The sequence below is a fragment of the Aythya ferina genome (genome assembly GCF_964211825.1).
Source record: "Aythya ferina genome assembly, chromosome: 7".
Taxonomy (NCBI): Eukaryota; Metazoa; Chordata; class Aves; order Anseriformes; family Anatidae; genus Aythya; species Aythya ferina.
Genome location: NC_140302.1, coordinates 24,455,173 through 24,483,157, shown reverse-complemented (window position 1 = coordinate 24,483,157; position 27,985 = coordinate 24,455,173). Strand labels below are relative to the sequence as shown.

The 27,985-nt window shown below is 59.5% G+C and overlaps 1 protein-coding gene across 1 annotated transcript; it reads right to left on the bottom strand.

The window, feature by feature from the left end:
* Positions 1-176: 176 nt before the first annotated feature.
* TRIM8 (tripartite motif containing 8) lies at positions 177-23,145 on the bottom strand. Its single transcript, XM_084525701.1, has 7 exons — positions 22,183-23,145; positions 21,174-21,824; positions 4,103-4,198; positions 3,306-3,539; positions 2,891-2,922; positions 2,498-2,613; positions 177-1,792 (listed from the first exon to the last, which is right to left on the bottom strand). Exons 2-7 carry the CDS (start codon positions 21,741-21,743, stop codon positions 1,185-1,187), a joined length of 1,656 nt encoding a protein of 551 aa, XP_084381827.1. The 5' UTR covers positions 21,744-21,824; positions 22,183-23,145; the 3' UTR covers positions 177-1,184.
* Positions 23,146-27,985: the final 4,840 nt, after the last annotated feature.

Below are 27,985 nucleotides of genomic sequence, written 5' to 3'. Positions count from 1 at the left end.
GGGGCTCCTCCGCGGAGGGTTTCAGCCCCAAATTAGAGCAGAGGAGGTTGCCAGCTCTCTGTCACGATATCTCTGTCCCCCCTCGGCCACCCCGTCCCCAAAATGCCCCCCGGGTTGGGGGGCAGCCTCCTGCCAGAGCTCCCGTTCGCGGGGAAGAGCCGCAGCCGAGCGAGGCGTTTGCACTAAGTGATCACATTTATTTGAATATTTTTTTTCTTTTTTTTTTTTTTTTCTTTTTTTTCTGTGTGTGTTCTAAAATTGGTTACAGAATAAATACCTGTGCCTTATAGCAGGAAGTCCACTTTTTTTTTTATACAAAGTGCTTGTTACAGGAAGTTGCATCAGCGATACGTTGGGGGGGGGGGGTTGCATTTCGGCAACGCTTCCCCTCCTGAAAACTAGAACAGATTTTTTTTTTATTTATTCGTTTTTTTTTTTAAAGTTTCTTTTCCCTTTTCTTTTTTTTTTTTTTTTTTTTTTTTTTTTGTGCATTAAATTTCCTGCCATTGTGTATTTACAAATCTCTGAAAGAAGGAAAAAAAAAAAAATGCCAATATGCATGAGAAGTGGCCTTTTAACACAAAAAAATCAGCCTTTAAAAAAAAAAAAAAGTAACAAACCCAAAATCTACACGTATCATTTCATACTGAATCAATGATAGATTTTTTTTTTTTTTCTTTTTAAAAAGGGGAAGAGAGGGGCTGGGGAAAGGGGGAAAACTGAACCAAACCAAAAAAATGAACTCAGAGAAGTTGAAATGGAGAAGGTGCAATTGTCCCTTCTGAAGTTTTCCGAAGCCAGAGAGTAGCAAGTAGGAGCGTGACGCACAGAACCAGACGCCCGACTGAAATCCCCATCGATTTCTTCCGTGTAATTTCTCCCTCGTCTTTTCCCAGCGAGGGACAGGAAGGACTTTCCAAAATTAAATTAAAAAAAAAAAATTAAAAGGAAAAGAAAAAACACAAAACAAAACATTATTATTTTGTTTCAAAGCGGAAAGGGAAAAAAAAAAAAAAAAAAAGAGATGAGAGAGAACAACCCTCCCCAAAATCCTGGAGAGGCACGAGGCGGGAAGGAAACCGGGTTTGATTGGAAAGAAAAGAAAACAAAACAAAGCCCAAACAAAGCAGACTCCTCTCTCTCCGAGCGCGCCATCAACCAGGCCTCTCCGGAGAGTGTGGCTGTTAACTGGTGACGTAGTGTTTGGCCGACGGCTGGCCGTAGACCCGATAGAAATCCTGCCGCCCGTGCTGCTGGGACGCGTCAATCCATTCCCGCACCGCAAGTCCCGGCAGCGACTGGGGCACGGCGGGCGCGGGCGGCAGCGGGTGCGAGTACTCCTGCGAGGAGACCGTCCAGGGGAAGTGCCCCGAGCGCGGGTAGGGCTGGTGCCCGCCGTGGTTGGACACCGAGGAACAGTAACAGTTGTCCACCGAGCAGACGAGGATTTTGCGCCCGCCGTACTGGGAGAGCACGGACTGCTGAGATGAGGTGGTGTTGGGGTAGTGAGATGGGTTGAAGACGGAGCCCGAGTGCACCGGCTGCGGGCCGCTGGGAAGTCCAACAATGTGCTGCGTGGAGCTACAAGGCACCATGGCTTGTGCGGACTGCCCCTCGCCGGCCGAAGCGCCCTGGCTCATGTACTGGCTCGCCACAGTCCCGGACGATGGCTCGAGGAAGCTGCCCTCGGGGAAGGCGGTGGAGTGCTTGCGCTTCTCCGCGCCGGAGTTGCTGACGGTGCAGGGGTACATGGGGATGCTCTGCAGGAAGGGGACGGGGGTGCTCAGGGGACCTGCGGGGGGAACAGGAGAGCAGGAGCACGTCAGGTTTCGTCCCGATGGCCCCAGGGACGATCTGCTGCGTGTCCCAGCCCTGTGCACCATGGCACAGCTCCTTGCCAGGTGTGGGGCGGACATGGGGTGTCCCAGCCACCAGCCCGAAGCTGCACTGAAGCCCCAAGACCCATGTCCTGGCCCTGCATGAGCTGAAGGCCCCCAGGCTGCCCTGCTGCTGGTGAACAGGGTGCTCACCCACCTGCAGGTGAATTTGGGGACCTCACCGGCAGGTTCAGGCTGGCCCCAAGTGCCACTCTCTGAGCACATGCACAGGCTGAGCCCCACACACAGCTCGGTCCCAGTCCCAGGATGAGCAGAACCCCAAATCCCCCGAGAACAGAGGACCACGAAGCCTCCACAGGATGTGATCAGCTCCCAGGCACGGGATGGGGGCTGTGGGACCACATCGGTCCCTGTTTGTCCCTGCCCGTGGTGTGACCCCTGTGTCCTCCTACAAATCTTTCTGCCCGTGGCCAGCTTTTGCCGTGTCACCCCCAAACACATCCACTCCACAGCATCTCCGTGTCCTAAACCTGGCCGCAGAGGGGCTCCCGGGGGTCCCTGCACCCCGATGGCCCTCCCCACCCCCTCGCACTGGGACCCACTGGGAGGCAGCGAGGGCCTGTCCCCCGTCCCCGCCGTACCCCCTCGGCTTCACCCACCTTCCAGCAGCTTCCTGAGCTGCTTCTCCTTCTTGGCGATCTCGTTCAGGAAGAGCTTGGAGTTGAGGTGCCCGATTTTGGGCGGAGGCAGGCTGCCACCTGTACAGTTCTGGGTCCTGTTGGGGACCGGGGGCGGAGAGGAGAGGTGAGGGACAGAACGCACGCAGGGGAGGGTCTGGATCCCCCCCGGGCTCCTTCCCACACACCCTCCAAGGCCAAATCCCTTCCCCTGGGAGGCAGCAGGGACCTGCCCCCATCCACCACCCGCACCCTTCCCCAGCGGCTCAGGGCAGCCCCGCAGCCCCCCGGCAGCTCCAGCATCCCCAGCCCTGCTCCACCTCCACCCCACAACGTTCCCCTTCCCCCCCAAACACGCTCACACCCTGGGCTTACCTGTCCATTAAGATTTTCACAGACTTGGTGTTCTAGGAGGGGAAGGAGAAGCCTTGGTCAGTGAGGACAGGCCCTGCCCCAGCACCCACCTCCCCTTCCGTGTCCCCTTCTGGGTCCCCCACAGCACCCAGGGCTGTGTCTGCCTCCAAACACTGTGGTCTCATGCCTCCTGCTGCCCTCCCCGTCCTAAATGAGCCCCAAACCCAGCAGGACACCGAGCCCCAAACCCCTCTGTCCCCACAGCCCAGGCTGCTCCGTCCCAGCTCCATCCGCAGCGTGTCCTCGTCCACCTCTCCTTGCCCTGACCCCTCAGGAGCCAGCAGCAGAGCCAACACGGTGCCGTCCCCTGCTCCTCGCCGTGCCCCACGCCGTCCCCGCGGCACCAAACCCTCCCGGAGGCAGCAGCAGGGCTCACCTTCATGAAGTTGATGTCCTCGGTTTTGTCGAACATGACCTGGACGGAGCTGAGGAGCTTCTTGGCCTCCTGCATGCGCTCGTTGAGGTGCAGGACCTGGGCGGCGTTCTCGTTGCAGAACTTGGCCTGGGCCTTGTCCAGGATCTCCATGGTCTTCCGCAGGTCCTCGTCCAAGATCTGGTGCATCTTCTCGTACTGCAGGCGCACCTCGTCCTTCAGCTGGCTCACCTTCTCCTGGGGGGCAGGAGCAGGCTCAGCCCCTTGGCACCCCCATGATGCCCCTGGGTCCTTCCCCAGCTGCCACAAGCTGCAGAAACCCTCCCTGTCCCCATCCCATCCCCACCCCAGAGCCATCCGAGCCCCATGCTGGGGACACACCATGCTCCTGACCCTTTCCTCCACTCCCCAGGAGGCCAAATGGGGCTTCAAGGAGCAAGAGCCCACCTTGTTTTATCGGTGTCCCAGCAAAACGCCCTCTTGCAGCTCTCACCTCCTGGGTATTTCAGGGATTTATGGGGATCTGCACCTCCAGACCCCTCCATCCCACTTGGGATGAAGCTGATGGCTGTGCTGAGCTGAGGGTGAGATGTCTGGTACCTAAGGACAGCTTCCACCCTCACCCAAACACCCAGGGGGCTGTAGGGCAGCCCCAAACACCTTTTTTCCCCAAAAAATACTCCTGCCAGGACCAAAATGGAGACAGCAAGTACAGCACAACCAGCTCCTCCACGCCAAGCAGCTCCAGAGCCTGCTGCCCACCCCAAAACCCCAACCCCTTCAGGGTGAGCTCCCCTCACCTCCACCAGCCGCTTGTCCGACTCCAGCTTGTAGAGCTGCTCCTCGATGTCCTGCTCCCGCTCCTCCAGGCGGTCCTGCTGCTTCATCAGCATCTTCTGCAGGGCACGGAGAGGGCGGCACGTCAGAGGCGAACCCGGCGGCCCCACGCGGCCCTGGGCACCTCGGGGGACGCGTGGAGGGGCTCACCTCCTGCCACGGGTCCCTTCTCCTGTCCCTGTCGGCGTCAACGCCATGGGGAGGGACGGAGAGAGGTGGCACCGAGCCCGTGTTTCCCCCCCAGGCCCGAGAGGCTCTCGACGGCGGGGGCGAGCCGGGAAGGAACAGGCAGCGCGGATGAATTTCGAGGGGATTATTGCTATTATAAACCGCCGCTCGGGGATTTATAATCAAGTAATTAATTCCTGGACTAGGCGGGAGGGGGAGGGGGGTGGCAGAGGCACTGCTGGGATTAATTGCAGCGCAGGGAAAGGCTGTCACCTCCGACTCCGCTCGGGAGCAGGAATTTGAAGCCTTCTCCCTCCTGTTGTTTTGCTTCAGGTCTCGGGCACCTCCAGCCCCGGCGCTGCTGCGCTCGGCAGCCGGGTCAGCCCCACACAGAGCAATCGCCCTAAAAGCAGCTCCCAGCACTAATAATAACGAGGAGCTAAAAAAAAAACCAACACACACAACACCATCTTCCCACTCACAGCCGCGCTCCACATGCGTGCACGGTGCCCACACACGCACGGAGGACACGCAGACAGAGCACACCCCCCAAAACGGGGCCTGGGAGGTGTGCTTGTCCAAAAAAAAAAAAACAAAATAGGGTTGAAAACATGGCACAGGAGCTCCAGCAGGAGCTGTGGGTGGTGGGTCCTTGATTTTGGTGGCCAGCACATCCCCTGTGGGCACCATCCTCTGCACCGAGCTGTCCTCTACGCCTCCCTCCCTGCTCCGAGAGCCTCGCCGTCTCCACACCCACAGCCAGAACCACCCTACAACACCCCCTGGACACGAGGTCACAAATCTATACACAACTTCATAGCTCAAGTTCACTCAATACCCTCCCGCAGCTGGAAAAAGTGACCGAAATCCAACCTAAAGCCGTAGAAACCTAAGAGGTTTCCAATAGAGGACATGCAGCGTGTTGTGTGTTTTTTTTCCTATCTCACACTTGAATCACTCTCTTGATTTTAGGGTGATTTAAAACCATACGTGCCTGAGATTGCTGCGGGATGGGAGGGCTTCTCACCCACGGCAACTGAACCCTTAACAAGACACTCGGGTACGAGCTGCCCCTGCTGGCTCCGAGGAGCGAAATCTCATTGTCTCTGCAGCGCAGGCTGAATTCCTTAGGTATTTTGAAAAGGAAAATATATCCCTTTCCCTTCCATCCCCTCCCAAATCTGGTATTTCTGAAGTCATGAACTCCTCCTCCTCCTCCAGGATCAGGATTTCTCAGGGTAATTTCTCATATTTCATGCATGACCTTGGTGCTGGGAGAGCTGCGGCTCTCTCCGCGCACGCTCTTCGCGCGAGCCCTTCCCAGGCTCCGTGATCGCAGTTTGTCTCCTGAGGTGCTGGGACTGCACCAAAAGGGCCCCCAAACGCCCTATATATCGAGCAGCAGGAGTAAAGCTGAAGGAGATGTGAGCACGGGAGGGTGGTCGGAGGCCTTCCAGCTGCGGGGTTTGGAGGACAAAATCAGCCCCCAGAAGGATTAGCCCCAAATCCCCAGAAGGATCCAGCCCCAAATCCGCAGCTATCTCCCACCACAGTTGTAGACGGGGTCCCCCAGCACGGGGGAGCGTTGTATGGCAACGTCAACAGAGTGGATGCCAGCTAATCTGACAAATCATTAATAAATTAATCTGCGGCCGGGGTAATTGGCTCTTCTACCCCAGTCCGAGTGAGACAGCGCTAATTGCTGGACACTGGCTTACCCTGCTGGAATTAAACGTAATTGCCCCCCTCTCGTGGAGAAATAGAGAGGAAAAGGGAGATGATCCTCCTCCACCCATCCTCTCCTTATGACCCCGTCCCGCTGCTGGCAGTGGGAAAAAGTGGGAAAGCAAAACCCCCGGCCCCACAGCCCTCGTGCCCTAAAGAAACCTGGACGAAGTTTATCCGTCCACCAGCCCTCCCTGACCCCCCAAACCCATTGGGGCTTTCACAAACGCCCTCAAAAAGCCCCACAATGTGGAGGGGAAGCCCGGCTGGCCCGAGGCAGCCCCTGCAGCTGGGGAGCTGGGTGCTGGGCTCCCCACATCCCTCCTTCTTCCCCCAGCCGTGGTGAATGGGGACATTGTCTGCGGCGGCCGGAAAGCCAGGACGGAGGGAGCGGGGCGGCTGGGGAGGAAGGGCGAGGAGGAGGAAGGTGGGCCAGGCAGCGGAGGAGCCCTGAAGGGCAGATGCCTTTCTCGGGAACGGCTCCAGACACCTGCAGCTGGGCCCAGGGCCCCGCATCAAGGGCGCTCATTGAGGCCGGCGTCCCGGCGCGGAGCCGGGGGGCTGCAGCCAGGCCCCAGGTCACAGCCGCTGAATGCTAATGCAGCCAGCGGCCCCGGGGTGGGGATGCCAGAGCCAATTTTCCCCTCCCCTGGCTGATTTGCTGCTCCTCGGCCCCGCTCTGCCAGCAGCGGGATGGTTTTCTGAGAAAAAACCCACGGGTGGAGGTGTCCTGATCCGTCCTGAGGATGTGTCCCCTCACCAAAGCCAACGCTGCTCTTCACAGAGCCCCCAAAAACAGGGGACACCCCAAACCCGGCAGGGAAAACACCTGAAGGGCAGGAGGGAAACCTCCCAAGATCACCGTGCCCCATGGGGACACCGGGGGAGCCCCACAGACCCCACACACCCCCGGGACCACCACCCCGTATGGCTCCTGCTGCCAGGCCTGGGCAGGAGCAGCTCTCGACCCCCTCTGCTCTGCTTGCAGGAGGCCGATCGGCTTGCAGAGACAGGAAGGAAATGTTTGCTGCTCGGGGTTTCATCTCGCACGCCTTTACAGTAACCACCAGGCAGGGGGGGGGCTCAGGACAGAGCTCGAGGCCTTCCCCCCGGGCAGAAACCAGGCTGCGGCAGGCCCCATTGCTCCCAGGACAGCCCCAAAAGGGGTGCTGGGGCTGAGCAGCTGCTTGCCCGGGGTGGCCTGGCCCTTCCCAGCCCTTCCTAAACCATCACAGGTGGTGAGAGCCATTTTTTGGACCCACACGAAGCCAACCCATGCCATGGGGCCTCCCCTCCACTTCAGCAGCACCTCAACACCAGGAAAGCTCAGGGCGTTGAGGTATCCTACAAAGTTTTGGGGCTCGGATCCGGATCCCAGCTCTCTCAGCAAGTGTTTCCAGCCCCTCAAGACCTCAGACTGACACCAACACCTGGAGGACATCTGGGCCCTGCTGACAAACATCACCATCGGGCCCTCATGTGCTTCCTCCCCGCCAAAAATAAAAGCTGGGCCTTGCAGCAAGGCTGCCGGCCTCAAAACCCCGGGTTGAGGTGCTCCAGAGCACCGGGACCCTGCGGTCTCTGTGGGGAGAGATGGGTTTGTACCCCTGGGAGGGGATGGAGGAAGGTGTCCTGCCCCAGGCAAAGCCCTTCCTCCAGCCCTCAGCCCCAGGGAGGGCTGTGGGGACGGGGAGGACCCCATTCACCAGGCTTCATGGTTTTTCAGAGCCTAAGGAACCGCATGAAAAGTCCTGCCCCTTCCGCGTGCTGTGCTTGCAGCTCCTTGAAAGCTGCTCTCAATTTCCGTGTGAGCTACAGGAGCCCTCCTTAACCTTCTTTTCTCCTTCCTCAGTCCCTGGTCTCGTCGATCTGCTCCTTCCTCATCGTGAATCCAGCTGAAAAATTAACTCAGGGAGAAAAGCAGCCTGCTTGCAGCCAGATCACCTCCTCAAACCCAGTCTCACCATGCTCCTGAGTCCGGGCACGGATGGGTGTTGGGTCAGCACCGTACCTCGGACACACCACAACGCCCTGCTCCTCACACGAGCCCTCTTCCACGCTGCTCCACCACCCCTGAGTCGTTCCTTCCATAATCCCCATGCAAAAATAAACAGCCTTTGGCAGCACCCCCAGTCCTGCCTTGATCCGCCGGCGTCCCAGCTGCTGGATCCCAAAAATCTCCCAAACCTGCTGCGTTTGGTCCCGGCCAGCGGTCCCCAGGCTATGCCAGGCGGGACACCTCACCTCCCAGAGCGGCCATCCCCTAAAAACCCACTCCCATCGCCCGGCGGCCAACCTGCCCCCATCTGCAGCCCCTGTGTGGTTGAGAAAGCCTCGCTCCCTCTTCCAAATAAACATCTTGGATTCGAGATCCAGCTGGCCTGCGTGATCTCAGAGCCTTCTCCCCGCAGGGGTGAAACGCAGCCAGCCTCTCCCACCCTCTCGCCGAAGGCTGAGCCGCCTCTCCCCTGCCCAAAGACCTCTGCTCGGGGCTCAGCCCTGCCACGGCGAGACCCCAGCCCCCAGCGGCAGCCCCCTGCCCTTCCTCACATCCCACCAGCTCAGCGGGGTGGGCAGGGGCTGATTTCTGCTCCCCGGGAGCCTGCCCGAGGACACAGACCCTCGAGAAAGTCATCGAGGGCACCCCGATGCCAGCTACGTGCAGAGGTGACAACAAGAACTCCCTGCTTTGATTTAAAGGCAGCATTTTTTTTTTTTTTCCCCCTCTCCCATCCGATCTAGTTAAACTTCCAACTGCTCAAGGCTATTTTAATTTGTACTGGGAAGTTAAATCAACACAAACAAGGGCAGAACGGGTTTACACGCACCTCTATTACCGGCTAGCACAGCTCCATTTCTCTAGGCAGCTTTTTTTTTTTTTCCTACTAAAGATAAGGGGGGGCCTTGCTGGTGCACCTCCGACTGACAAATGGAGCCTGAAAGTGACTCGAGAGTCAACGCCTCCCCGCAAGTCAAGGTGACTTCTGCGCCAATCGGCTGGATTCAAAGAGCTTTGCAAAAATGCAGATCAACTAACAAGATTTATAAAACCTGTTAGGGGCTTAGAGGCCGCTTAATTCTCCGAGGTGCCGAGGAAAAGTGCCTGACTTGCACGGGAATGGATAGGGCTTGGGGAGGTGGCTCCCTCAACCTTTGGGTTGCTTCAAGGAAAGGGATTCAGTTTCTCCTGGGAAGCAGGGTTTGACGTGAGACTCAAAGCCCTGGCTCCTCCATCACTTACATAGAAAAAAAACAAAGTCCTGCTGCTGCCTGCAGCCCTCACCAACATTTACCCCAAAGCCGCAGCAGAAATCTGCTGCTCCAGCTAAGAGGCGACAGAAACCACCCCGAGGAACACGAGACTTGGAGATTCGGGGCAAAAACCGTGGGGAAAAAAAAAGGAGAGAAAGCAAACTAAAAGCCCCTCGTGGTTTAGGACCGAGGATGCTCGAGGAGCAGGGCACCACCGAGCTTCGTGGGGAGTCGGCACCGCGACCGCGCCGCCGCCTGCTCGCAGGGAAGCCGCTGGGTTTTCTCCCTCACCCATTTCATTTTTTAAATTTATTTTTTTATTTTTATTTTTATTTTTTCCCCCCTTTGCGAGGCGGCTGTTGAGAATCTGAAAGCCCGGATTATAATCTTTATGAATCCCATAGTTAGAGCGTGCTGAACAGCAGCCCAGCAACACCAGATGTTCAAACAAAGCTGCCAACCGACAGCTGTCTGCAGCTTGCAGCGTGTTTTTACTTTAAAATGCAAAATGATACCAATCTATATTAAAAGAGAGACGTTCGGAGCCGTGCGATAGCAGCTGAAGCCGCGGATATTGCTCTTTCTTGCAGGGTGTGGCAACAGAAGGAAAGAGCTCAGAAACTTACTGCTTAAGCTGCCCTCCCAGCACCCCCCCCCCCCCAAAAAAAAAAAAAAAATCCTGGCCCCTTTCCTAATGGGAACGAGCCTCACGTTACTGCTTGAGTGCCGTGAATGTACCAGTGCGTGTCCAAACAAGCCAGGAAAAAGAAAAATGCAGCATGAACAAACACCGTCTGACGGAGGGTGCCAGAACGAATCTGGGCGCTGCAGAGCCCGCACCTGGCCCCGAGCGGCGCAAAGGGGACGCAGGGAGCTCCTGCCTCGGCCACCAGCCCTGCCCAGCACACGTTGGGGGGACAAACACAGAGCCTGGCCGGCTTCTGGAGCAGGAGCAGCTCCGAGGAGCAGGCACGAGGCGTTACACCCTGCGACAGAGCCACAGCCAGGGGTTTGGCCTCGCTGTCGCAAGCTCAGCCCTTTGGGAGCCACCAGATTTTGGAGGTGGGGAGTCCTGAGCAGGCTGGGCACGGCACGGTGCTCGCTGCTCAAAGAAATGGAGCAGAGGGCCCTGGCTTAGCCAAACGTGCCGTCCCGCATCCCCCACCAGCCGCGGTCACAGGAAATCCTTGGGATCGGTCCCAGCACCGCCTCATTGTGCCGCGAGCGGCCGCAGCATGAATGAATCACGGCGCCTCGCCGTGACACCCAGCTCCCAGCAACGGCCTCGCCATCAAAATATTTACGTTGCAAATGAGTTCAGAATGGGACCGAATCCCCTCCCCGGCTCGCTGACACAAAAAGGCCGGTCTGCCCTCGCACCACGCAAGCCGCTGGCTGGAGGATGAGGGCGCAGGAGGCCAGGACCCGGTACTTTGGCGGCGCCGGACCCGAACCCAGCTCTGTAACAGCAAAACCCAGGTGGGAACTACGAGTCCCACAGCTCCCTGCTCCTGCCGGAGCCCGGGAGCCACGAGGGAGCATGCTGGGACCTGTAGTTCGCCGCCAGCCGCGCGCCGTAAACACGTCTGGAATCAAACAGACGCCAGGCCCCCAGCTCGTGGCGCGACGCCAGTGGCGGCTCCTCGCCGGCAGGCGCTCGGCGCGTTCCCAGGCGCTGCACGAGCCCCTTCCCGAGGGGAGCAGGGCACCCAAAAACCTGCAATCCCCTCGCAGATGGTGCCGGGGGAGCCCCGGGAGAGGCGAGCCCCTCTGCTCGCGCTCCCAGGGCTTCGTTTCGCTCCTGGCGCTCGCCGGCAGCAGGCATTACTTCACGCCACGGCCAGGCTTCCTGGCGGGGAGGAAGGGGAAAAGGAGCCCGGGGCAAAGGCAGCCGGCACCTCCAGCTCCTGGGGCAGCTCCAGGAGGAGGGCACGGCCCCTTCTCTCATCGCCCTCACGCTCGGGAAGGAAACCTCCCATTTCCTAGCCCGCCCCGCCGAGCCGCCACGGAGCGCGTACCCCTCGCGGGATGCACGGGAAAAGAAAAGAAAAGAAAAAAAAAAAAAAAAAAAAAGGGGCTGGAGTTTATTTTAATTCGCTCTTGCAAATAAATCAATTCCACCTTCTCCATCTGTGGTTGTGGCTGCTGCTCGCCGTGGGAAGGTGCCCGGCTCCGGCTCCCACGGGAATGGCCCCAACGCCAGCACCCAAAAACCGGCGCGACCGCGCGCCCCGGCTGCCCATCGCCTGCCCACGGGTGGCGACAGGCTTGTGGTGCCGGTTAATAGATAAAAACAGGTAAAACAATGCATTCGAGGAGTCATTCAATAACGCCGAGCTTCCCAAATGGTTCTCTCCCATCCCCTCCTCAAAACCAGGCGGTACCCGCAGCACCAGAGCAGCCTCCTGCTTCGCCACGGCCGCTGCAGCCCCAAATCCAAATCCAGCCCCAAAAGCCTGGCTGGCTTTATTTTTGTCCACCCTGCATCCCCAGCGGCGTGGGGAAGGTGATAGGGTGGTGTGGGAGACCTGAGGACCTGCTCCACGTCAGGGGGACATCGCTGATGGTGTGGGGTTCGGCTGCACGCCCCGCCACGGTCCTTTGATGTGCTGACTGGTGCTCCTCGGAGGACGCCTGTCATTGGTTTTTAATCTCGCCTGATTACGGGCCAGCCTTTGACATTATTGATCCCTTGTCCCCGAGGTGTCATTTATCTCCCAGCTCTGCTGGCACACGGGAGCCTGGCAGCTCGGAACCCGGCCGGCTCCATCCTTCCAGGGGGCGAGCACCCGCTCAGCTCCTCGTTTAAAGCCCCGTTTCCAGCCCTGAAGGCGATGAATTTTGCTGGCTGCCCTTCTCTCCACGTCAAATGCTGCAGAATCGGGTGCAGCGGGCAGCCGGGGCCCAGCAGAGCCCAGCAGAGCTTTCCTCGGGGAAATCTGAGGGCAGCCGGACCTGGCATTTGATCTCCCGACTCAAACCTCCAGCTCCTCGGGTCTCCAGCAGCTCAGCAGCGTTTTATCAGGCTTGGCAGCCCGAGGTGCCTCCAGCGCCCGCCGCTTCCCTCTTTCGCTTCCATTATCCTCTTTTAGAGGGGGACGTGGCGCAGCACAAAGGTTAAGGACGTGCCGAGGGCCACGCGGGACGGGGCAGCGCCGGGGACGGGGGAGCCATTTCCAGCCGTGACCACGCTGCCATTTTCTACAGCAGCAGGACCAGCTCCTCGCCCCCACGGAGAAATCAGCAGCCTCCTGGGCTACCTGGGGGCTTCTCCTCACCTTCCTGCACCCCTCACACCCCCGGCTTCCTCCATCACCCGCCCAGGCTGGCAGGAGGCTCCAGCCTCCACCTTTCAGCAGAAAACCACAACATTTCCCTCAAATTTCTGCCACTTTACCGGGGGCAGCACCAAAGCTGTCTCCTCGGATGCTTCTCGTCCGTCTCTCCAGCAGAGCCGGGCCTTGCCTTTTGGGAAGAAGGAACATTTCCCGAGGAAGGAAGGGCCCCGGCGGGCGGCTGCACGGCGCAGACAAGGGCTTTGCTTGCGCTTGTCGCCTCGCTGTTATTTATTAGATTACTGCAAAAGCACCTTGATGGATGGAGATCAGTGCTGTGTGTGCTGACAGAGAGCGGTAGCCACGAGCCAACCTTGGGGAGGACCAAGGGCAGAAGCGTTTGGGTGGGGGCAGCTCGCCGGGGATGCTGCACCACCCCCAGCAGGGCCAGCCGTCAGCAAAACCAGCCTGAGCCTCTGCTGCTGGCCCCCAGGAGAGCCCCCAGCTCAGTTTCTCTCCCTCAGGTGGCACCCCCGTCCCTCTGCCCAGACGCCGGGTTGCTGCAGAGATCACGCTGACCTTTTCCTCCCCCGGCGTTAAATAAAATGCCACGAAGCCCCAGGCTGGAGGGCGAGCCGTGGCTGCGCTGCCGGGCTCACATCCTCAATGGGTGATGGGTTTGGAGAGGAGCAGTCCCTGCAGGACACACACACGGCATCATTTCCAGCCCCCCGCCCCAAAAATAACCCCAAAAGGCGCCCCGATTGCCCTGCTGGGGCAGATCCTGCCCCCCAGCCCTACAAAAACCCAGCTCCAACACAAGCAGGGCTCGCTGACCCCCAGCCACACCGCGCAGGGGAGCTGCAGGAATTCCCTCCCGGCTCCAGCCGCCCCCCTCACCACGAGGGACCTGCCACGACCCCCGAGGGCAGGCGGGGAAGGGGGGGGAGGCACTTTGTCACTTTGTCCCCCCCCAAAAAAAAGGGACCGCGCCGGGGACGGAGACCTCGCGGCGCATTTATTCCGCTCCATCCACCCGCCAGCCGCGCGTCGAGGGGCTTTTGCCGGCGGAGCCTGGTGCACCAGGACCCGAGAACAAAGGGAGGCACCCGCACCCCCATCCCTTTGTCTGAGCGCTGAGGAGTTTCACCTGCAGGGAAAGCCAGCTCCCACCCCAAAAAGAGCCGGCGGGGAGAGGGCCGCGGCCCCCTGCCCGCGGGAGGACCGGCAGCCACCCCCCTCTGCTTCCCAAATGCGTCACCGCTAGGTCCAGGAGCCCAAAACATTGCCATAAAAACAGCCGAGCGTGTGGCTGAGCACCACAGCACGGGGCTCAGCTCCTCGGGGCACCAAAACCCAGGAGTGATGGCGAGGGGATGGGGTGGCAGCTTTCCTTCCTGGGGACGGGGTTTCAGAGCCGCACATCGGTTTTGGATCAATCGGTTTTGGATGAAGCTGGTGTAGGGCGAAGGAAGCTGCCGCCCCCATTAGGCTACGGGGGAATTTTCTGCCCCTTTTCCCCAAGCTCCAGCTCTGGGATGGAGCTTCGAGGGCACCCAGGGAGGCGAGCAGGAGCCGGGGGGACGCCAAGTGAGCAGGGGACGCTGCGCGCAGGGGTGGGTGGAGGGAGGAGAGGGCAGCTCAGCCCTCCCCGAGCCCCCGCGTCCCCCCGTCGGCCGGCCTGACAGCGTTTACTCATATTTCAGAGAGACACAGCCATCCGGAACGGCGCTCCCTGCCAACTGCCTCATCTGGAGCCATCCCCAGCTCGTTCCCTTCCAACCCGCGCCGCAGACGGGCCCCCCCAGAACAGCCACCGAGTGAGGAACCGAGCCGGGAAAGGTAAGGGGAGAGGAACAAAAAACACTGAAAAGGGGGGGGAAAAGGGTGAGAAATTAAATCATTTTGTGCTTTTTTTTTTTTTGTTATCCTCTAGGCCTGGTGCACCAGCTCGCTCTGTGAGCGTGGTAGGCAGAAGCCACCGCCGCCGAGCGGCCGGGCGCTGCCCCGAGCAGCGTTGCTCACGTTACCATCACAAGCAAATCACAAGGCAGCGAGGGGACGAGCACGATCCCCTGGCGAGAAGGGGCCAAAGCCGTCCTTATCAGGAAGGATCCGGCACCGGGAAGCGCTTCCCGGAGTTCATCTGGAGGACAGATGTACGGTCTCTCGCGTGCGTCCCGCGTCTCGTGCTCGCGCATCACCACCCAGCCCCGCCGATCTGGGACCAGGCTTCTCCTCCGGCTCCCAACCTCGCTGCCTTCAGCCCTGCCGGGTGATTTAGGGCCGGCTGGCCCCGCTCTTCCTCCTGTGGAGGAAAGGGAAGAGGAGGACACCCCGCACCAGCCCTGCCTCCACCGAGCCATCGTCCCCCGACTCCGACCACGGCAGCGCCTCCCTGCTGCGAAACGCCCCGAGCTCACCAAGTCACCCGAGGCTCGGGCAGAGCCACAGCATTTTATCTTAAAAGACCAAAAAAAAAAAAAAAAAAAGCGAGGCCAGACCAGATTCCGCCCCAGAGCCTGCGTGGCAAAGCAGAATCTTGCTCCAAGTGTTTATTTATAAAGCTGTACGTACATGTACGTTTGAATCCTGACAGAATTAATTCTGGCATCCAGCTAATTCAAAGCATTCCTCCCCCATCACACTACTGTTGCAGGCCAGCCCAGCACAGAAGCTGATTATAAAATGCTGCACTAGCCAGGCATTTCTGCAAAGGCTTGTGCTATTGAGCATTCAGTCTTTCCTTGCTTGGCTATTTCATTGTTTCGGTGTCGCTCCCTCCTCTCTTGCCCTGTGTTTCCTGGTTACTTTTGTCCCTGCTCTGGAAGCACTGCTGCTCTCAGCCCCATTTCAGTGTCAGGTTTAAAAAAAATAAAAAAAAAATTACGTGAAATTAAAGAGCAGGCAAGAAAAAATTACCCCCGCGTAGCAGGGTTTCCAGCAAACAGCCAGGTAACAAGCAAAAATAGGGCAGCTGCAGAGCTGCGGGCGGACCTGGGGGGCAGAAAACCCACCGCCTGCCTGCGAAGCACGGCTCAGAAATCCCTGTGTGGTCACAGGCTGTCCTCCCGAACAGAGCGGAGAGAGGTCAGGGCAGGCAGCAATGTAAGAGCCTCTTTATTCTTGGGCAGTTGCACGAAGCTGATCGCTTGTGCCCTTTGTGAGCCATGGAAATGTGCCTCCTCCGCCCGCCCCTCCGCCACCCCGCAGCTCTGCCCTGCTCGCAAAGGGGCAGGGGCCCAGCGGCGGCGGCTCCGGGGGAGCCACGGGAGGGGAGGAGATGGGAAGAAGGTCCTGGGGCTCACATCTTCCCCCGAAAACTCACCCGGGGCTGAGGAGTAGGGTGGGGGTGTCACGCTGAGGTCTTTTCGCCTTCTCCCTCTCCACCAAGCCAGTGGGCGTGAGGAGAGCGGTGCGCCCCACACCTGCGGCCCCGTGGCACTGACATGAATATCACGGGTTAGATTTAGGCTAAATCGGGGTCTGGGCTGAGCAGGAGGCTCACCACCAGCCAAAGCTGGGGCTGAACCTGCTGGCTGGGAGACCAGAGCCAAGCCACCGGGCTGCCTGCGTCCTCCAGCTCCGCTGTCACTTCTCCGCGCAGGTCTAGAGCAACCTGATGGGGCTAAGGGGAAGGGAAACGCTCAAGCCCAGCAGGAAAGCAGCAGGGAAAAGCCTTTAATCCAGACCCTGGGGAAGGAGGCAGCTGTTCCAGCTCAGCCGAAGAGCTGGGACCACGAGGACCCCACCGCTGCTGGGCCAGATGGGTTCCCACCACGGCGGCTGGGCACCCCGGGGTCTCCGGGGTGGCACAGGTTGCTGTCGGCTGGCCTTAAATTCCCTGCTGCCCCGTCAGCAAAGGATGAAGAAGCTTGAGAGATGGACGGCACGCTGCTAGGAAGCCGGCTAGGTGGGTGCTGGGATCGCCACCAGTGCCCAAGGCCCGAGAAGTCACTGCTCATCAGGGCAGCTTGACCAAGCGACGGAGTCCCAGGGCGCAACCGTCAGTCCCGTTTAGGAGCCTGGCGCTGGGACGAGGCCCCTGGGCAGGAGCTGGGGACACGGGGAGGGAGAGACGGGGGCTGAGCTGACAGGGGAGGAGGCTGGGGGTGGAGGTTTGGCCCCGGGGGGGCTGCAGAGGCTCAGGTGGAGGGCGCAGGGAGGGTCTGTGCTGCTCCAGCTTCTCAGGACCTACCACCGAAGCAGCGCAGGGAGCAGGTACCCTCCAAGAGCTCCATGGGGAACGCCTGCCAGGCACCAGCCCACACCATCGACAAGTCACGAGAGCGAAATTAACGCCTGAGAACTCGGGCACCCGCACTCACAAGGCCTCCAGCGAGCTGCGTGCCGCGCTCCCCATAAACAAGTCATCTGGAAAATAAGGAAGCCTGTAAAAATCCAGCCCGGCGCGAGCCACCAAACCTGTTTCGGAGTAAAACAACCTCCAGCAGCTCCAGCCAGCGGCCTGCCGGTGGGGACGACCCCAGCGCCGGGGTTCCCCAGGTCCCAGCTTCGCAGCTCTGGCACGGAGAGCAGCATGGGGATGGGGATGTGGCACCGTCCTCAAATGGGAAGGTGTTTCTGGTGTCTGAGCCATCCACCAAGGGAAAGCCGGTGGCGTTTTGGGGAACACCAAGTGCTCACCTCCCTGTTCTTCATAAAACACCTAAGCAGAGCTCATCCAGGGGCTAAGGAAGGGAATCCTGACCCGCTGAGCACCCAGGAGCCTGGTCCTTGTCCCCAGGATTTGTGCAGGGCCAGCTCTGCTGCCACCCGCCTGCAGGAGGCTCCCGAAGGTCTTCCCGCAGGTCGCGGCACCCCAGCGCGCTCTCTCCCCCTCTCTTCATTCCAAAATGCTGGGGGATTTTCCGAAGGCAGAGGAATTTTCTCATGACTTCCACACGGTGCTGTGAGCGAGGTCGGAGAGAAAGCCGCCCCTGTTCCCTGCAACAAAACCGAAGCAGGGGCAGAGCCTCTAACTTAACCCCTTTTCCACTGGTGGCACCTTCAGCTCTAAATGCTCTCCTGGGACATCCTCGAGCAAGCTCTGATGGCCCCAGCCTCAATCAACCACGTCCCATACACAGCTGGGGCGAACGTGGCAATGCCCAGCAAAGGTTTGGGCGAGCCCCTTTCTCCCATGGCTCCTCGGCTGCTGCCTTCTCACCTCTGCTTCAGCCCCAGCCACGCGTTTTTTCCCCATTTTGGGGTGAACGAACAAAAATCAGGCAACGCAACTACTTCAGCCTGGATGAACTTTCGGTTTGAACCCTGGAAGTGGGTTTCCCCGTGCATGGGAAGAGCAGGTGGGAGGCACCCGGCTCTGACAGCAGAGGCAGAGACGGAAGGAGAAAATGTCTCGTTTGGAGACCTTGACACAAAACAAAACGTCAAGAAGCCAAAAAAAAAAAAAAAAAAAAAAAAAAAGAAAGAGGGTGGGTTGTTGGCTTTTTTTTTTTTTTTCCTCTCTTCTTTAAGCGCTACAAAAACAGGAAACAAAGGAGAAAACATCTCACAGGGGGGAAGGGGAGGTAAGCGTTTTATACGCCCACGAAAGAAAGATTAACCACATATTTTATTTACTGTTTGTGTTATGGTTGCACCTTCGGGTTCACCCAACTGTGAGCCAGGGCTCTGCGGGTTTGCGCGGAGAACCCAGTGCTGAGAGGTCCCTCTCCCCCAAAAACGACCCCAGCAGCAGCCCCTGGAGCAGGGAGCCGAAGCACGGCCAGCCTCCTCCTCCCTCCCACGCTGCCCCGCTCTCCGGCTTTCACCCAGCAACTGCTCAGTGGCCCAAATCACCAGCTGAGAAAGCACCGGTTCTGCCCCCAGAGGGTTTGGGGCCTCTTTTCCCCTGCCACGACACCCTCCCAGGTGGGCTGGAGGAACACGGGGCAGAAGAGGGTGGTTTATTCGAGGAGCTCTCACAGGCTCCTGGCTTTCGGGGCCGCCTCCACCACGGGGTCGGTCTCACGCCCCGCATCGCTTGCAGACAGCGGGCGGAGGACGAGGCTCCGAGCCTCCCAACTTTGACTCATTTCTCAATTCAAACCTTCCCGGAGGAGAGCCACAGAGGCACACGCACGGAACAAATCGCTCACAGCCGCCCGGTCCCAGGGCCTTCCCCCGATCTTTCCAGCCCTGCCTGGCTCGGATGCTCGGGGAGCGCATCCGCCGGCGGCGTGGGGCGAGCCAGCAGCTGGGAATCCCGTGCCCGACCCCAGCATGTGGGAAGCCGTCAGCGGCCGAGCGCACGCAGGATGGGACACGCAAGTGGCCTAATTCGGGAGCCGACGCAGCCGCATTCCTGGCCGGGACCGGCTCACGTGGCTCGCTGAGGATTTCCATCAGGGACCTGCCCAGGGCCACACAGCGAGCACGGGGCAGAGCCAGGAGCTCGCCAGCTCTTCATCCAGGGGCTCTGCCCTGTTTGCGGGGATGCTGCTCGACCTGCAGGCCCTTTTGGTTGCCCTGTTGCCCAGCTCCGGGCTGCCCCAACCTCTGAGCACCCATGGAGAGACAAGATTATCAAGGCAGGGACGGGAAATTAAGATAACAGGGCGATGGAGGTACTACGGGATTTTGCCAAGGTCACACAAGAAGCCTGCGGCCCTGCTACACGGGCACCTTCAGCGCCTGGCCATCCATCCTAAAATCTCACGGCGGGGCCAAAACTCAGCCCGGCCAGCGGCAGCGTTGCGCCAGGTCATTAGGAGCACGAATCTGCAAGGAGCAGCGAGCATCCAGCCGTAACTACAGCCACAACAACAACAGGAGGAAAAAAAAAAAAAAAAAAGAAAGAGAAAAAACGCAGAGAGAGAGTGGGAATAGATGAGATCAAAGCGTCCTGGAAAAGGACCTGGAAAAACACTCTGGGTCCCTGCCTAAAGCTCCCGGGAAACACACGCACCAGCAGCCCCGGCCCGGCCCCGCGCAGTCCTCCCGGGGTGGCTCCTCCGCCCTGGCAGAGGGAGGCAAAAATGACTTCCTATAAATAGCAGCAGCAAAGCGCTTCTCAAAAAGCCTGCCTTGGGTCTTCCCCCTTCCCAGCGCGTTGTGGCGGAGCTGCTGGCACCTCCGTGGAGGTCTCTGGTTTTCCCCCAAAAAACCTGGAGAGGAAAATAACCTTCCTGTTAGCTCACGCTGGCGGCTCTCCGCGCACAGCCGCCTCCCCCCCTTGCAGGCCTGGCCATCCAATTGGAAAGTAATTATCCTGCAATTTTTATTTATGACTCTCTCTCTCTCTCTTTTTTTTTTTTTTTTTTTTTTTATTGCTAAATGGTGACTCATTTTGGCAACATTAAAATACACAGGAAATCGTCCCCATTTTACAGTAATCACCATTCAATTCATTGTTAAATATTTATTCGGCAGACGAGCGCCGGGGCCTCTCTGGAAGGGTCGAGGCAGCGGGTGGGCAGCGCGGCGGGGAGGCACCGGGGGGGGGGGTGGCACCGGGGTTGTCCCCGGGGCCCCGCGGTGCCCACCGGCAACGCCGGGGTCCGGAGGCAGGGTGAAAGCTGCTGCCAGATGGCGAGGCAGCCTCACTTTCCCCCAAACCCAGCGCTGCTGGAGGGACGGGGGCCGGCGAAAACGCAGCGTTTGGCCCAAACCCAGCCCCGAACCCCGACAGGAGCAAGAAGCCCCGAATCTCCCCGATTTGCCCCAAATCGCCGGCGTGAAGCTCTCCCAGCTCCGGCCTTACGGAGAGGGAGGGGAAGGCCGACATGGCCTCAGGGGGAGACGAGGAGGACGGTGGGAAGAGCCGGGCTTTGACATTCACCAGCCTTACAAAGCACAGGGCCTGCGTCCCCGCCGCGCGGCGGCTTTGTCACCCCCCGAGCCGACAACCCCAACCCCATTTCAGGGCGCCTCAGACCCGGGACGGAGCCCAGCTCGCCCCCAACTCCCCCGGCACCGCCACACGGCTCCATCCACCGCCGGATTTTAACGGGTTTCACCACACGGCCGCCAGCTGACCCTGAAGCGCAGCGGGGCCAAAACGGGGAGATTCCTCCCCAAAACGCCCCCTCCTCAGCACTGGGACCTCCACCCTGCCCCATACGCCGAGGGGACCCCCATGGATGGCCCCGTCCCCGTCCCTGTCCCCTCCCCGCCGCGCCCCGGCGTCGCCGCAATCTAACATGTCTGCTCCTGCCGACTTCCTCCTGCCTGCCCCAGCGCCGCCGAGGGCACCACGTCAAAGGGCTGGGGAAGGAGGACGGGGTTTGGGTAGGCCCTACACAAACACAGGCCTGTCGGGAAACAAATAGGGCACGCCACAGAGCAGCGGGTCCAGGAGGAAGAGGAGGAGGAGGAGGGAGAGGAGAGGCAGGCTGCTGCTGCGGGGCGCATCCTCAGCAGGGGTCTGCTGGAGGCTCCTTCCCTCCATGGTGGCAGGGAACACCCTTGCCCCATCCCAAGCGGGTCTCACGGTGGGACACGCTTGGGAGAAGGACCACGACGCCAGCCAGCCCTCGAACGCGGTGTCCAACACCCCGCCACGTGCATCCCAATCCCACCCACCCGCAGCATCTCTGCGCGGATGACGGCCACCTCCATCCCGAGGGCGGACGGAGGGCGAGGGCGCGCGGGCGAGGAGGGGACCTACCCTGATCTCATTGCGGCGGATCTCCACGTCGCAGACCGAGTGTCCCTGGTGGGCCCCGCTGTAGTAGCAGCAGAACTGGCAGACGGCCACCTGCTCGGCTTCGCAGTGGTACAGGCGGTAGGCGTTGTGCTGGGGGCAGCTCCAGGCCCGCACGTCGTCCGCCTCCACCAGGAGGTGCCCACGGGCCGTGGAGGGCTGCTGCAGGTGGGTCTGGACGTGGGACTGGCAGCACGGGGCCTCGCACCTCAAGCAGATCTTCTGGGCGGGCAGCGGCGGGCCCCGGCGGCAGAAGACGCAGTGCAAGACGGAGGGGGGCTTCTCCAGGTTGAGGGAGTTGAACTTCTCCACGATGTTGGTGAGCTTCAGGTTCTTCTCCAGGTTGGGCTTCTGGTTGTACGCCTGGTTGCACTCCGGACACCGCACCAAGCCCGACTCCTTGGCCCACGCCTCCCCGATGCAGCCCCGGCAGAAGTTGTGCTTGCAGGGCAGCTGGACGGGCTCCACGAAGACGTGCAGGCAGATGGGGCAGATGAGCTCCTCTTCGAAACAGTTCTTCCAGTTCTCGGCCATCTCTGCCGGCGGATTCTGGCCACTCTCCCCCCGCTGAAGCTCTCAGTTTGGTCTACAGATGGACGCCGGGGTCTCTCCTCCCTGCAACAGGAAGTCTCGGGGTGAATCGCCGGGCTCCCCCCCTTCCTCCCCGGCACGCACAATAAATAAAAAAAAATAAAATTAAAAAAACCCTCAACGGATGGCAGAAATCGGGGAATAAAAAACGAGAGCCACAGGGCAGCACTCTAGGAATCTCAAGCACGAAAACACGGTATCTGTGTCATTTCATTTAAAAAAAAAAAAAAAAAAAAAGCACGGCAAACGGTTAAAAAAAAAAAAAAAAGATTAAAAAAAAAAAAACACAAGGCGTGATACTGTAGGATTTACAACCCCAAGTCTTAACAACCCCCAACAGCAATTTGTCTCTTTTTATCCCCGAGGGCGAATCGAAACTTACCGAAGGTTGAAAAAAATCCATACAAAATCCAGCAGCAGGGTCCAAGTGCCATATAAACCTCCTAAATTTAGCGCTCCGGATTTGATTTTTCTTTTCTTAGGCTTGCAACCGACATTCAATATTTTAAAGGGACTTTTGTCCCCCACCAACCTGGCTAGCAGCTGAGAGCCCAGACTCGCTCTGATTTTTTTTTTTTTTTCCTGTATTTCTCCTCCCTCTCTCCCTGATGGGAGTTCAGAATCGGAGTCTTTTAAAGGAAACAGATCAAAGGGTTAAGCTCCAAAACGGGAAAAGGAGGAAGATTAAAAATAATGATTAAAAAAAAATATATATAAAAAAGAAGAATAATAATAATAACAACAACAGCGACGATGACGACGGTGAAAAAAGGAACGAATTCTCTCCGCGGCCCCGGAGGTTTGCTTCTCACCCGGCAGAGCGGCGAAAAAATAAAAAAAGGAAGAGGAAAAAAAAAAAAAAAAAGACAAGAAAAAAAAAAAAAAAAAAGAAAAAAAGAGAGAAAAAAAAAAAACCCTCTCGCCTGCTTCAAAATTGTGAGGTCTTGAATGGGAGAGCTGAGAGGGAAGACAGGCCAATCATTCAGACGAGATTCCAGCCCCGAGCCCAAAGCAACCCTCCCAGCCTCTGCCTCCGTTCATAAATAGGAATGAGACAAGAAAATGGGTTTCGCAAAGGGAGGGAGGGAGGGGAGGGCAGGGAGGGGAAGGGAAAAGAGGGAGGGAGGGAGGGAGGGGGAGAGCCCCAGCGCCGCGAACCCAAAATCAACCTGCTCCGGATTCCCAGCAGGGGCTGGGGGAGGAAAAATATTAACAAAATAATGATAAAAAATGATAAATTAAAAAAAAAAAAAATAAGGAGGAGGAGGGGGGGGGCTCCAGCCTAGCCCGCTCTCATTGCAGCCCCCCCAGCTCCAGAGCCGCCCCCGGAGGGAGCCAACAAAGGGGCCTGGGGAGGGGGGGGGGGGGGAAGGTTGCGGCTGCCCAGGCGCTACCGGGGGTGGTGCGGGGGGGAAAATAAATTAAAAAATTAAAAAAAAAAAAAAGGATTAAAAAATAATAATAAAAAAAAAAAGCCCCAAGCCCAGACCCACCCGCGGCAGCACTCCGCCTCCTCCTGTAGCCGAGCGGGGGGGGCTCAGCCCCGCTGCAAACCTCACCCCCCCCCCCCCCCCAACCTCCTCCCTCTCCCCGGTGTCCCGATGCCGGTCCCGGTGCCCGGTGCCCGGGGGGGGCCGCTCAGAGCCCCCCGCCCCCGCCGCCTCCGGCCATCTTGGGCTGGCCCCGGGCCTCCCTCCGCCCACACCCGGCCTCCCAACGCCCTGGGCCCCCCCCCCCGGCACCGGGACCCGGGGCTGGGGGGTCGGGGGTCGGGGCTGGGGGCTCCGGGAGCGGGGGGGGGGGAAGAGAGATGGGGCGCGGAGCTCAGCCCCGTAGGAGGGGGGCGGCCATGGGGGGGAGGCGCTGAGGGAGTGGAGCCGGAGTGGAGCCGGAGTAGGGCTGGGGTGGATCCGGAGTGAGGCCGGGGTGGATCCGGAGTGGATCCGGAGCGGATCCGGAGCCGCCCCCCCCCCCCCCCCGCCTTCCCCGCCCCGCTTCCCCCGTAGGCGTCAGGCGGCTCCGCCCCGCTGCCGGGACACGGCGCCGAGCGGCCACCGGGAGGGGGGAGCGGGGGGTGGGATTGGGGTGGGATTGGGGTGGGGATATGGGGTAGGGGGTGGGGATGGGGTGGGGTGGGGATGGGGGGGGAATGGGGATGGGATGGGGATGGGATGGGGGTGGGGTTGGGGTGGGATGGGGGGGGGAATGGGGTGGGATGGGGATGGGGATGGGGATGGGGTGGGATGGGGATGGGGATGGGATGGGGATGGGGATGGGGATGGGGATGGGGTGGGGATGGGGATGGGGATGGGGATGGGGATACAGGTAGGGTGGGGATGGGGATTGGGGTAGGATGGGGATACAGATGGGGTGGGGATGGGGATATGGGATGGGGATGGGGGGGGAATTGGGATGGGGATGGGATGGGGTGGGATGGGGATGGGGATGTGGGTGGGATGGGATGGAGATAGGAATGGGGATGGGGATGGGATGGGATGGGGTAGGGTGGGATGGGGATGCAGATGGGGATGAGAATGGGGATGGGATGGGAGGGAGTGCAATGGGGACAGGGATGGGGATGGGGATACAGATGGGGATAAAGATGGGATGGGATGGGGTAGGGTGGGATGGGGATACAGGTAGGGTGGGGATGGGATTGGGGTGGGATGGGGATGGGGATACAGATGGGGTGGAATGGGGATGGGATGCAGAGAGAAATGGGGATGGGGATGGGGGTGCAGATGGGATGGGGCTAGGATACAGGTGGGATGGGGTGGGATGGGGATAGGGTGGGGCAGGGTGGAATGGGGACACGGGTGGGATAGGGTGAGATGGGGATGGGGATACAGGTGGGATGGGAACGGGGATGGAGATACAGGTGGGGTAGGGTGGGGTGGGGATGGGATGGAGATGGGGATGGGGGTGCAGATGGGGTGAGGGCGGGGATGCAGCTGGGATGAGGATGGGGATACTGATGGGATGGAGATCCTGATGGGATGGGGATGGGGCTGGGATGGGGCTGGGGATACAGCCGTGGGCAGCAGCTGACCCAAGGGAGGAAAGCTCCTCAGGGCCTGGCCTTGTGCTTTCTGAGGTGAAGGCCACCACTGAGCTGCAGGCCCCCAGCACCACGCTGACCCCACAGACACTCCCGGTAACCTGTGGGACATCCTCACCCGACTGCGGCCCCACAGGCCATCCCTGTCCCCATCTCTGGGATTCTCAGGGCACCATAGAGGGAACGCAATCCCCCAGGAACCAGCTCACACCTGGGCCACCCCTGGGTGCCAAAAGTGCCCTCCGGAGCCTCCAGCACCCTCTTGGCTCCCCCGAGACGTGCTGTAATTTCCCATGGGACCAGGCACGTTTGTCCTGTAGGGCCGTCCCAAAGCCAGCTGCCCCAGCCCCTCGGCCGGGCACAGAGGTGTCTGTGTTAGCAGCTCGGCCACCAAATGTTCCCGCAGCTGTTTCGCGGGACGCTGCGGAGCCAGCCCCTGCCAAATGTGCTGGGGGGGAAAGCAGGCCGCTGGGGTAAATCCCCTTCCCACCAAGGAGGGGGTCACAAATGGCCCCAAAATGGAGAGTCTGCACCAAAAGCTGCCCAAAAGCTGCGTCCGCAATGGGGCAAGGAGGGGGTAAAGGCTCAGAGAGCAGCTTCAGCATCCAACCCCTGACCCCTTTGTTCCCACCTGCCCGGCGTGCTGATGGGCAGGGATTTAGCTAAAATTTAGCTACGGACTGAACTGGAGACCCCATATCCCTGTAACCCCAGTGCTGCAGGCCCCGGGCTGCCCACAGTGGGGTGAGCAGCCTGTAGTGATGAGTACCGGCTCCCCTCAGCTTGGCTTTAGGTTTGGGGTTCCCAATTCTGTCCCTCCGCTTTTCCCCTCTCGCTTTATGCTTAATCGGGATTTTGGTGTTTTCCTGGAGTTCAGTCCGGACACAGCCCCTGCCCCGGGCACCGTGGAGCGAGGTGAGGGGAAGGTGGGAGGAAGAAAAATGTGCTGGGACGGGACACGGAAACCCTGACGTTTGCAGCCTGGCCAGGCCGTTCCCACAGAGCGATCCTGCAGGGGTTGCAGTTTATCAGCAAAATAAATAACAGGCTGGATGGAGGGGCAAAAGGTTGGAGGCGACCGAGGCCGCCCCATGGGGTGTCGGAGGGGGAGAGGAGCTTTACTGAAGCTCCGTTTGCTCTTTAGGGCTGGGGACAGAGCGGGTCTGGCTGGGGAATGAGGCTGTTTGCAGGGATTTGTAGGTGTGGGGCTGGAAATGTGATGGGCTGGAAGTGGGGTGGGCTGGAAATGGGGTGACTTCCCCAGGGCCGGGATCAGAGGGGAGCCGGATGGCTGCTGGGGACAGGGTGTGGGGATGTCCTCGTCCCCAATAGGGGGAAAAATCCTCCCCAAAATCCTCCCTGCTCGATGGATGCATGATAGGGGCTCCTTTCATGGAAACAGGGCTGCGCTTCTCCCATTTCTCCCGTATCATAAGGATGGCTCAGAGCACGGAGCCTCACCCTGGGGCAAATTCAGGGCAAAATGGCCAACCCCGCCTGGAACAACCAAACCTGAGGGGCGAACCCCTGCTTGCCCAGCCAGACGGGGAGCGGCCCAGCCATCGGTGTCACCGCCACCACCCTGATGGCAGTGCCAGGGCGATGCTGGTCCAGCCTCGGGTGCCCTGGGGGGCTTTGGGGAGCGGGGGGCCGGGTGCTGCTCCCCTGCCCGGTGGGGTTTCTTTCTATGCAAATGCCTGCGAGCAGCTGCCCTGCCGAGTGACTCATTTCCTGCTCTTGTGTCACATTCTGGTCAGGCCAGTTTGGCAAAAGCCTTTTTTTTTTTTTTCTTTTTCTTTTTCTTTTTTTTTTTTTTCTTTTTTTTTCTTTTTTTTTTTCTCCTTCTCTTCCCCCCACCGCAGAGGGCCGGGATGTGCATTCGCTCAGCCCCTGGCAGGATGAGGCAGGATTTTCAGGAAACTGCGTCAAAGCCACAAACCTCCAAAAAAAAAAAAAAAAAAAAAAAAAAAAAAAAAAAGCCAAACAACAACAAAAAAAGAAAAACAGGACGATTTTCTTTTTATTTTTTTTTTTTTTTTTTTTTTTCTTCCTTCTTTGAGAGCGAGGGAGTCTGGCAGCCACACGGGCCCCTCCTCGCTTCCCTGGGACGGGACAGAGAGCTGCAGAAATCCACTGGGGGGCAGAGGGAAAATGAGGGAAAATTCTGCCCAAATTTTACCCCTTGCTGCAAGCGGGACAGGTGCTGCCACAGCCGGGCTGCCGGTGTCTGGATGCGTCTCTTGGGATGCTTTAGGGTCGACCCCACAAACACAGGGATTTTTGGAGAGCGCTGGCTCGGTCACCTGGGTGGGACATGGCTGTGTCCTGCCCTGTGTGGGGACACGGAGCTCTGGGGCCTGGAGGTGGCCACGGGAGGAGGATGGCAGGAGCGGGGTGGGATGGATCCTGCCTGGGTCGAGGCAAACCCTTCGCAGTCTTTGCTCCGGAGCGATCCCCAGCCTTCCTCTTCCTTTTCTGCATGCTCCGTGCAACGAAAGCAGGCTGCAGCCAAGTGACCCAGCATCACATGCATGCTAAAAAGCCCCCCGCCGGGCAGCTGCCGAGCTCGCTTTGAACCGAGAAGTCTTCCTAGGGCTGGGACCGTGGGCAGCATCCGCCCTGCTGCCGGTGAACCCACGGCCCCTGCTCGGCACAGCCGGGGAAACTGAGGCAGGGGATGGGGACAGGGCCTGCCCACAGCCCGTGCATCCCCAGGCCCCAAAGCCGAAGGGGTTTGCTTGCCATGGGAAGGGCACCGTGGCATCAGCGGCGTAAATTTAGGTCAGGAAGCATTGCTAATAAAATGTCAATCCCGGTTGTGTAATGGCAGCAATTACGGGGTTAGGGCTGGTTAGGACAGCAGGAAGGAAAACAGGGTCCGTCTGAGGGTAGTAGGAGCGTGAGGGCAAACAAAAAGGAGGGTCCTGTTGACAGAGGGATGAAGCTGCCGTGGCGTCGGAGGCGTTTCCTTCCCAGCCCCGTGCATCGGCCGCCCGGGGCTCGCTTCCAGTCCCGCTCTCCCCTCGCTCTGCTCCTTCCCCCGGGGCTCAGGGCAGGGGTTTGGCCCCCTCAGGTCCCCCTCCAGCTCCCACCTGCACCCAACGGGGCATGGGAAATTCGGGAGGCT

Coding starts and splice junctions, on each gene's coding strand:
- TRIM8 (XM_084525701.1), bottom strand. CDS start 21,743: ATGGCCGAGAACTGGAAGAACTGTTTCGAAGAGGAGCTCATCTGCCCC. Junction 2,923..3,305: donor AGGACATCAACTTCATGAAG/GTGAGCCCTGCT, acceptor TTCCCCTCCTAG/AACACCAAGTCTGTGAAAAT. Junction 2,614..2,890: donor GTGAAAATCTTAATGGACAG/GTAAGCCCAGGG, acceptor GGTCCCCAACAG/GACCCAGAACTGTACAGGTG.